At 45.9% G+C, this 11,052-nt stretch overlaps 1 protein-coding gene across 1 annotated transcript; it reads right to left on the bottom strand.

Annotated features, from left to right (window-relative positions):
• Window positions 1-4,254: 4,254 nt before the first annotated feature.
• Window positions 4,255-10,840, bottom strand: LYPD8 (LY6/PLAUR domain containing 8). Its single transcript, XM_082650199.1, has 5 exons — window positions 10,783-10,840; window positions 10,265-10,384; window positions 8,283-8,438; window positions 6,624-6,761; window positions 4,255-4,516 (listed from the first exon to the last, which is right to left on the bottom strand). Exons 1-5 carry the CDS (start codon window positions 10,835-10,837, stop codon window positions 4,278-4,280), a joined length of 708 nt encoding a protein of 235 aa, XP_082506325.1. The 5' UTR covers window positions 10,838-10,840; the 3' UTR covers window positions 4,255-4,277.
• Between the last annotated feature and the right edge of the window lie 212 nt (window positions 10,841-11,052).

Raw genomic sequence — 11,052 nt, 5'->3', positions numbered from 1 at the left:
TCTGTTTTTTTGTGATTAGCAGCAATCTTTTGATGTCCCACTACACAGTTTTATTTCAGCAAAAACTCCAATATATCTTGGCTCTTCCCTGTCGACTGAAAAAAATGCACAACGTGAGAGTTGTGAGTTAAGTTTTACCGGGCCCAAAATGAGGACTATAGCCCAGGAGACAGCATTTCATATAGCTCTGAGGAGCTGCTCCCAAGAGGTGGGGGGAAGGTCAATATATATGTGATTTTGGTGAAGGGGAAGCATGTGCAATCAAGCACATAGTTTTTTCAGAAGCTTTCTGCTGGTCCCATGAAGGTCACTGCTGGTGACAAGGAGCAGACGTCACCATGAAGGATTTTAGTGCTTTTCTGGTTATGAGGAGATACAAGAATTGGGCTCATAAAATCGTCTCTTGAAAATATCTAACTCTCTGAAGACTTGTTCTGCCAGCTTTTCCAGAGTACAGAGGGCCTCATTCCTGATCTCTACACTGAACTCCTTTCAGGGTATGTTGAAGGTCAGCAGCTGCAGCAGCTCATAATTTGATCCTTGTAAAGGTAGATGGCAAGTGCTAATTTGTAGGTGATCCCTTATCTCTTTGGAACAGTCCCTCAGAGAGATCTGACAGGCTGTATCCCAGGCTTAAGTCCTCAGTAAGTCTGCCCAATAAAACATAATTCTCAGATTTTAGGTTGTGCATTTTCTTTCAGTTGACAGTTGCTATATCCAGTCCACAAAAAAGAGAACCCCACACCCTCCTTCTGTCTTCCTGGCCCAGGAAATGAGTGGGGTGGGGAGAGGAGGACAGGGTGGAAGGGCTTGGAACCTAGTGGAAACAGTCCCCTGACCTCCCTCTTCCATGGCGGGGGAGTTGTTGCTGGGAAGAACTGACCTCCCCAGAGCCTATGTTGCCCATAGCCTTGTGTCCAGGTGGTGCCAAATAGCAGCTCAGCTCAATGGAATATGAGCAGAAGAGCTGCCTGTCACTTCCAGGTTGGGACAGTGGAGATGCAGGTGGGAACCTGGGGCTGGAGTAGAGTGGATTCCAAGGAGAGTGGGGGACCTTGGGGGTCTGAGGGGAGAGGGCTTCTATATCTTGACTGGAGGAGTGGTTACATGGGCACATTTGTCAAAACTCATTAGTTGGTACACGTACATTTTATTGTATGTAAATCATACAATATATGAATGAAGCTAATTCTAAAAAAAATAAAATAACCTGGGCAAAAGAGCTTTACCAACTGTAAAGAGCTGTGAAAATCAGTGATTCATGATTTGTCTAACTGTACAATGTGAGTATAGAATTCTGTGGACCTCCTCAGATACAGGGTTTATGCTGGAGCCCAGGCTGGGACTAAGGAAGAATTGGCAGCAAAGGGCTTTATCTGGGTGGGAAGTCCTAGACCCTGCCCAGAAGACAGGAATCCAGAGTTAAGTGTGGACAGCCAAGGAAAGGAATGTAGACATTGAGCAGGAGTGGTGCTCTGCCCTGGTCCCTACTCTGGGTGAGGAGGCAGGAGCCAACAGTGCAAACAGAAGTGCATAGAATGGTGTGAATTACTCTCAATTACAGCAGCAGGACAGAGCATTTGCCCTGGGCATGTCCCTACTACTTCTCCATTTAAACTCCCTCCCTGTACTGTCTTTCTGCTGTCTTTCTACCTGCACCCTACAGTCTGAGAACCTCCCAGGATGGAAAACCAATCCTACTCCTACTTCTGTGCTTACCTCTGCCGTGGCCCTTTTCAGCCCTCGGTCTAAAGCCCAAGTCTTTCCAATGTGTGGAACCTCCTGGGATCTAGCCCTGCTCACCTTCCAGCTGCCTTCCCAGTCCTCAGCCCTGATTTCCATTCCTGTGTGACTCTTTGCAGTTCCCCCAAAGTACCACTTCTTCTCATCGAGCCTGAGAGGGGGAACTTCCAGGAGGTTCTAAGAACAGGTCAGCTCTGGTGGTGCCCTTGGCTGCCTGGAGTCAGCAGCCACGTGAAGATGTAAGCAAGCTGTGCTGTGGCCTGTGCAGTCATGGTGGCAGCAGCCATAGAGATCTGGGGAGGGGATGAAAAGGGAGAGGGAATCCTGAGACACAGAAGCAGCTATAACTTTGGTGAGGTCAGCATGGTCTGAGGGAAGTGGGCCAGGGCTGCACTCTTCACTCTTTCTGGTAGTCCACCCTCTCCCTAGAGGATGGGGAGAGCTGCTTTCAAACTGGAGTCATCTGCATAGACCAGTATTTACTCCTTGACAAGGGGAACTATGTTGGCAGCTCTTACAACCGCAGGCATCAGGCATTATCACTATCTCTCTAGTAGTAGTGGGAAACTGAGGCACAGAGAGATGACATCTGTTGCCCAAAGTTCCAGGCCTGGAATTTGAAGCTATGCCTCTGGATCTAGAGGCCATGCCCCTTACCACCAAGCCATACTGGCTCTGATCCTGGCACCTTGACCCTGCAAGGTGCATGTGGATAAACTACTTCCTCCCAGGCCATGTAATTGAGGCCTGGCCCCTGGGGCATGCTGCATGGTCCTCTAGACTCTCTGCATGTCAGCAAGCTGGATGCAGAACCATTAACTAAGAGCCCAAGAATCCCAGAGGATGGGAGAACCATGGAGTAGAAGGAGTCTGGCCCCTTCCTCACTCTCAGAGGGGAGCTGCCCAGGACAGCTGCCCAGTCAGGAACATCTATATGGGTTTAAATAACTGAGAAATCAACTTTCCTTGTATTAAACCCCGATGTTTTTGGGGTTTTTTTACTAAGATCTATTTGTTACAGCAGCACACCTTAGCTTATTTTTAGTTGCAAAGGAGAAAAACAGTAACTCTATAGTGGAGAAACCTGGCAGATAGGACCTTAACCAAGCAATCAAGATTAACATCACCAGTTGATATGACATATCAACATCATGTAACTCCTGATAAGATGCACTGGGGCTCTGTACCCATGTTCCATTTCATGCAAGGCTACAAGACACATCATTTCTGTGGGATTCTTGCCAAAAAGATATAGCCTCAATCTTACCCTAAGAAAACTTCAGACAAGCTCAAATTTCTGAAAAACTGGTCAATAAAATAAATACTCCAGAACTGTCACAGAGTGTGGGAGACTGAGGAGACATAACAACTAAATGCAAAGAATTGGATCCTGGACCAGAGAAAGGACATTAGTGAAAACTGGCCAAAGTCAAATGAGGTCTATTAGTTAGCAGTATGGTTTCAACGCTAACTTCCTGGTTTTAGTAATTGCAGTGTGGTTATGTAACATGTGAATGTAAGAGGAAGGTGGGTGAGGGGGTACTAGAACTCTCTGAACTATTTTTGAAACTCTTTGAGAAATCTAAAATTATTTCAAAATAAAAAAACTAAAATAAATAAATGAAAATGAATGTGGTGATGAGCTACCATCAGATGGCCTTTCTGGTGGCTTTGGTCTTAATCTTCATCAGCAAGCCTGGACAATAAGGACCCACACTGGGTTACACCTTTAAAAGTTTTTATTACAGAAAACCCCATTCTTCCAAGTCCAGCTCAAGGCCCCCCTTGTTTACTAAAACTGGGCTTCTGTGCATATTGGATTGAATGGTTTTCTTGCTCCCTGGGTATCTGCTGTGGAGTTGAGGACTCTGCCTTTGATTGTAGTTCTCTGAGAGGAGGGGCTGGGCCTCTGTAGCCATGTTCCATTCTGCACAAGGCTTAGAGACACCTAGTCAGCAGGGCACTGACAGCATTATGCCCCTGCCTGGGAGGTTAGGCAGGGGAATCTGACAATTTTCAGCAACCCCTGTGCACCCACTTTGGGTCTGGTGGTGACAGTGTCCTAGACAATGTCACTGTGGGCCCGAGACTACAGCCAGTTCAATTGCTGAAGAGCCAAATATCAGTGCTGGGGTCAACACAGGGTATTATGGCTGCCCCCCCACCCCGAGTGTGAGGATGGGGACAGTGGCATGTTGATCCCCAGAAGTGCAGGGCTGTAAGCAAAAGATGCCAGCAAGGTGGAAGGGTCTGCTTCTCAGAAGCAAATTAGACAGGGATCAGGGAGGTCCTGAGAGCCCACACACAAAGGTGCAAAGATTTCAAAGGCAAGTAACTGGGAAGTGGTGCTGGACAGTGGCTTGAAGGAAGCCCAGCCCAGAACATATCAGCACAGATTTGGTCATTGAATGAATCAATGCTTTAATAATAAGGAATAATGTGGCTATCACAGGGCATTACCTGGAAGGCTGTGACTGCTACTGCTACTCACTGAGCAGTTAAACAGGGGACGGGAGGGTTTGAGGGTGCAGATCTCAGAGCAGCAACCTCAGCAGGAGAAGGCTGCCAAGGGTCAAGGGTGTGAAGAAGACTTTAGAGCCAGTGTCACTGGTGGAGCTTGGAGGAGTGGGAGTGGGTGTTGAGGAGGCATCGGAGCTGTTTTCACACTCAAACTTTAGGAAAGTGACTCCTCCAACCGTCCGATTTCCAGTAGCCAGGAACTCACAGGTGGAGTTGCTGACATTGGAGCAGCCTTTCAGCACGAGCTTCATCTCTGTGAATTCAAAAGAGACAGTAAGGACTTCACAGCCCCTTCGGCCTTCCTCCTCAGTCTTCTCAATGACCTGCAAGAGCTGAAACAGGTCTGTTCCTGACACAGGAGCTTGGAAGAAGGAGCCCAGGATCAAGAACACCAAATGGTAATAGCAGAGTGGCTGTGGAGGTGAGGGCCTAGATACCCTTTCCAAATCAGTCCTGGAGGAAACCGAGGCTCCTGGAGGTGGATGCGAACCTGAGCCCACGGGTTAGGACCAGAGCTGAACCTGAGACTGAACTCTTCAGTGTTTTCCTGAGTAGCTGGCAGGTGGTGAAATCCAGGGACAGGCTCAGACCCTCCGTAGTCCTCTGCTCTCAATCCAGGAGGGAGTCAGCATTTCAGACCTGCTCCTGGCCTCCCCTCTTCTAGGCTCTGCTTTCCATCCCCACTCCTCTCTGGACCTGAGTTCTCTCTGCCTGAGTTTTCCCTGAGAAGAGGGAAAAACAGCCAGAGGGGATGCAGAGAGACCCCTGTGTCTTAACTCTAAATCTGTGTTGTGATGTGTTTAACCCCGTTTTAAGGTGCAGGTCCTAGGAAAAGACAAGGGAATTTGCAAAGAAGATGTGATTGTGATTGCAGCTACCTTTTACTGAGTACTTACTATGTGCCAGTATTGCTCTGTAGGCTGCAAGTCAAACAGCCCTGGAGGAGAGGCAGCTCACAGGGGAGGAAGGGGCTGGAGGAGGTGATTGGCTACTTGTTAGAGGCAGGGCTGTAATTTGAGTTCAAGACTGACTCCATACGTGCTCTGAGAAGGAGGGGGAAGCCTCCACATCCCAGTAAAGAAAGCAATTCGTTGCTGCTTTAGAGCAAATATCAGTGCTGGAGGTTGAATTAGAGTGTGTTAGGAAGATGTGTTGCCTGGCACATGGCTACAGTATTTTTTTTTTAGCATCTTTATTGGAGTATAATTGCTCTACAATGGTGTGTTAGTTTCTGCTTTATAACAAAGTGAATCAGCTATACATATACATATATCCCCATATCCCTTCCCTCTTGTGTTTCCCTGCCACCCTCCCTATCCCACCCCTCTAGGTGGACAAAAAGCACCAAGCAGATCTCCCTGTGTCATACAGCTTGGGCAAAAACAAAAACAAAATCCTACATTTATGATGGCTTTGATCTGGCTTTCAGATTAAGTCAAAGGTGGCGCAGTGGTTGAGAGTCCGCCTGCCGATGCAGGGGACACGGGTTCGTGCTCCGGTCCGGGAAGATCCCACGTGCTGCGGAGCGGCTGGGCCCGTGGGCCGTGGTCGCTGGCCCTGTGCGTCCGGAGCCTGTGCTCCGCAACGGGAGAGACCACAACAGTGAGAGGCCCACGTACCGCAAAAAAAAAAAAAAAAATCCTTTTTTATTTATTGGTTTTATATTGTATGATGGTTAATTTGTATCTCATAATGGTTAATATCAAATTACTTTTGTAGAAAAGAACAGTTGGTTGGTTTTTTTTTTGAGAGAAATCATCAGTATTGTTTATTTTCAAGTTTACAATGACTTTTTTTTAAGTATGAAATGCTGTCTTGGTTGTACACCACCACCACAGGGGAATAGATCATGGCTAAAATGTTAAATAGATTTTTTTTTATTTTGTTGTTGTTGTTGTTTTTTTTTCAATTAGTTGGATATTAAAGCCCCGTTTGACTCTTCCTTCCAGGTGACCCAAGCTGTCATAATCCAATACCTCTCAGTGACATGCAGAGAAGGGAAGTATACATATAAAAGGAAATAAAAGTCAGACCCACCCATACCTACAGAACAGCTCACCCTAGTAAAGAAATAAATGTCAGGAGTGACATGATGCCCTTAAACGAGCCTGGCTTGATTACAAGCCATAAGAGAACAGGGTTCAAGAGACCGACAGCCCAGGAGGAATGAACTCTGGACTGAGGTGGCAGAAATAGCAACCAGCTCAAAGCTACATTAACAGCCTCACTATCTCAAAGGCATCCTGACCTTATTCCCTCTTCTTACTAACCTCCTCCAGGCCTTTTTTGTTAATCCAGAATTTATGATCCAAGGCATGACATGTTTTAAACTCAAGTCCCATAAAAAGGAAATGACATACCATTCTTAAATTCTGCGATTAGACTGACACATCTTTCTTCTTTATAACATTTCCGGGTTGTCTCATTACAGGAAGTTTCACTAGATCCATAACATGCAGAGCACCCTGTGTTGCTGGACACCTCTTCCTGTGGGGGATCTGGGTAGAGTAAGAGTCATTAACTCAGAACAGTGTTATCACAAATATCACGGTACTGCCTTGGGTGGAAGGGGAAAGGCAGACAAAGACGCTAGCCAGAGAGACCTCTCAGGGTCTCTCTGCATGCTCAGGAATCTCAGATCCTGCCATAAAAATACCAGTCATCCCATCCCATGTCCCACCAAAATATTTACAGCACACAACCTCACAGACCTGCCCTTACAGGCCATCCAGTCTTCAAGAACTGTGGTCAGTGAGGGTGTTGGGATGAGGAGGGAAAGGTAAGATTCTGAGCTAAAACCAACCTATAGCTAATGTCAACGGTAGCCAGCTATTCTGAACATTAGCCAACAGGTGTGTGACTATTACTAAATCTAGCTCCGAACAAACGAACACAGGCCATTATTTAACAACGTGACTTGGATAAAAAAAAAAAATTACATTGAGACTCAGCTCTGCTATTAATGAACCATGCTCTATGACTATGGCCACATTTTCTCCTCTTCAAAAGGAAGGCTTTTTTCCCTGGTGGCGCAGTGGTTGAGAGTCCGCCTGCCGATGCAGGGGACGCGGGTTCGTGCCCCGGTCCGGGAAGATCCCACATGCCGCGGAGCGGCTAGGCCCGTGAGCCATGGCCGCTGAGCCTGCGCGTCCGGAGCCTGTGCTCCGCAACGGGAGAGGCCACAACAGTGAGAGGCCCGCGTACCGCAAAAAAAAAAGAAGGCTTTGATCTAAGCCAACAGTTCTCAAATGGTGGTCCAGGGACTCCTGGGGATCCCTGAGACCCTTTCAGGGAGTCCACTAGGTCAAAATCATTTTCATGATAATACTAAGATGTTCTTTGCTTCTTTTACTCTCTTTCTCTCATGAAAATACAATGGAGTTTTCCAGAGGCTACATGACATGTGAGATTGCAACAGACTAAGAGAACAAGCAAATCTGAGAACCCAGCTGTATTCTATTAAACCAGAAATTAAGGAGCTTTGAGAAAACATGGAGCAATGCTATTCTTCCCACTAAATATTTTTTGTTTTGGAAAATAGTTATTTCTATGTAAAAACAAATGTTATTAATGGTAACATGTAATGAGTTTTATTATTTTTTAGTCAACTAATAAATATTTTTAAAATTTCTTAGCCTTATTTTTAATACAGTTAATATTGATAGATATAGTCCACAGAAACAAACGTTATTTGGAGTCCTCAATAATTTTTAAGACGTAGAGTCTTGAAAGAGGTCCTGAGGCCACACAATTTGAAAGCTACTAATGAGCATGTAGTACCCTCCCACACATCTCGGAGCGCTGTGATTTCTGTCTTTACTGAGAAAGGGGAAAGCATGGTAGTAGCGCTGGTTTCCCTCATTTGTTTCTCAAGTAGTTGTTGTATGTCAGCAGTTAATGTTACCCAAATATTCACTGAAGTGCCTAGACTTAAGATGTCCACCCAAGAGTGAGAACCATAGGTAGCGCAGGAAGGGACAGAGCAGGGAGGACAGAGGAAGGATGTGGCCAGCACCCACCTATGGTGTCGTTGGTGTCATTGCACGCCTTTCCTTGGCAACACTGGCTTGCAAAATGGAAGGTTTCATTAGCAGATACGTGGACTGTGAAGGTCTCAGCCACGCTGCAATTATCCGCAGAGCAGGCCTTATCCTCATACCATGTGATGTTTTCTCCTACACAAAGGCAAACACAGACTGTCAATCCTGGGTACAGAGCGTTCAGGGAGGGCAAAGGTCCTGAAGAGCAACTGCTTTAGGCAAGGGCAGAAAACACACCCTCAGCTCAATGCAGTTTGGGGGACACTGGAGAGGGTTTCCTGCAAAAAGAAAAATCCTTCTCCGTGAGGTAGTTCCTTTGTTTAGCAAGAGATTATCAGAGAAGCAGCTTAAATTCCAGGTGAAAGGCTGATGGGGAGCTTAGAAGTGGGTGGTTCAGGTTGACACACCCAGAACCCACTGAACAGTCTTAGCATCTAAATATAGACAAGTAGATGTGATGGGTCTATGTGCAACACGATGTTGAACCTGAAGTCAATCAAGCTTCTAGACCAGAGCTATCGAATATGGTAGCCCGAGCTCTATGTGGCCACCTACAAATCAGTCCTCAGTCACACTAACCATATTTCAAGTGACCAATAGCTACATGTGGCTACCACATAGGACAGCATTGACATAGACATTAACATCACTGAAGCAAGTTGTACTGAACAGCATGAGTGCAGTTTACAGGAAAGACCAGGAGTAGGGGAACAAGTGAAATGACATTACAAAGAAGCAATCAAACACAGCCAGAATATAAGACAGCTACAGGATAAATGGCCCCATTTCTCCAACAAATCAATGGGATTGAGCAAAGAAAGTGGTATTAGTTATTATTAAACAAATTAGACACAATAGACCTAACAGCAAAATGCAATGTCAGGATTTTGTTTGGATCCAGATTCCAATGCATCTACTAGAATACATCTTTGAAACACTTGGAACATTTTTAAGGTGGCCTGGGTATTACAAGAAATTTTTAAATTATAGCTAATTTTCTTAGGTGTGATAATTGTATTGTAGTTATATAAAAAGGGGAAAAAAGTTCTTATCAGAGATGAATAGTGAAGTGTTTATAGGGGAAATAACATGCTATCTAGGGTTGCTTTAAAATATTATGGGGAGAGGGTAAATTAGGAGTTTGGGATTAAAATATACACACTACTGTATATAAAATAAATAGCCAACAAGAACCTACTGTATAGCACAGGGAACATACTCAATATCTTGTAATAACCTATAATGGAAAAGAATCCATTTTCCTAAAATGGAAAAGAATTCATATATATGTGTGTCTGTGTGTGAATCACTTTGCTGTACACCTGAAACTAACACAACATTGTAAATCAACTATATTTCAATAAAAATTTTAAAAATAAAAATAAAATACTATGGGGAAAAAATAGCAAAATGTTAATTGTTGACACAGGATGGTGGTTACATGGGAGTTCATTACAGTCTTCTACCTGCCTCTGTGTGTGTTTGAAATGTCCATAATAAAAGGTTTAAAATAAGTCAAAATGCTCTGAGAGAGAGGTAACAATCACGCCAGCAGAACACCCTAGAAGGAAGTCTGAGTGAAAATATGTTGGATCTGGAACAGGAAGGAACACTGAGAAGAGGGAAAGGGGGGCAGAAAATGGAAAAATGAAAACACCTAGAACAAATTGCCTGCTTTGTAATTTAGCTAAGAGCTGCCCCTGCTTCTCACGTTCACTAATACAGGTCTAGCATGAAGTCTGAGTCAGGTGCCGCAATTCCAAGGAGCCACAGGGCTTGTCTGCTTGCTTGGCTCTACCACTGTTACTGACTCCTGCATGCTGCTCCTCCTGAGAGGCGCCTTCATGACCCCCTCTCTCCTTGCACAGCCCAGCCTTAGCCTTGCTTTCCTGGCCAACCCCTCCAGCACCTGCCCTGTGCAAGTTTCAGAAATGGGAATGATGAGCATCCCCCAGGCTCACCTAGAGAAAAGTTCGTCAAGAAAGTGGTACAGCTGATACTGGCATTTGCGGGACACTCAATGGCATTTCCGTCAAAACAGGGGTCTGTCAACGAATTACACTGCACACAACTCAAGGATTCTGGGAAGACAAGATATTCGGTATCGTCAACATTCAGGAGACATTTATAGAGTGTGCTCTGGCCAAAGCACTGCACTCACCTCAGGGTAAAAGAATAGCCAGGATGGCATCCCTTCCCTCTGGGGTCCCCCAAACTTTAAGCTGTGAGGTGGAGCCACCCCCATTAAGTTTATCCCCACTGTCCACCATTCCGCAGTGGGAAGACCCAACCTTGACCCACAGCACTGAGTGGTACCACAGGGGGCAGTGTGCACAGAGAGGTCTCATAGCCTCCAACTGCCCACACCTTGACATGAGAGGTCACATGAGGGGATCCCAGGGCACCAAGAGTGAGAAGACCGTGGTGAGGTGGAAAGAGGGGTCTTCATTCCAAAAGGGGGCCATGTGGTTTCCCTCACCTACAGCTGCAACCATGAGCATGACGATGATACCAGCAAAGAGGAAGCCCTTCATGGTGCTGGACGTATGTCGTTGAGGATGAGTACTGTGGCCGCGGAGCCTTAAGCCAGAAGAGACACAAAGAGGGCAGTCTGGGGAATCAGAAGGCTGCTGGGGAGTGATAGTCCCTAGGATTGCAATCAAACTTCAACAGACCCAGCCCATCCTTGTGACAGAAGGAATCAGCATCCTCAGCGGGGAGCACCGAGCCAAGATGTAGATTCCACCCT

Source organism: Grampus griseus (assembly GCF_964374135.1).
Source record: "Grampus griseus genome assembly, chromosome: 3".
In the NCBI taxonomy this organism is placed as follows: domain Eukaryota; kingdom Metazoa; phylum Chordata; class Mammalia; order Artiodactyla; family Delphinidae; genus Grampus; species Grampus griseus.
This window is presented reverse-complemented; position numbering and strand designations above follow the sequence as displayed.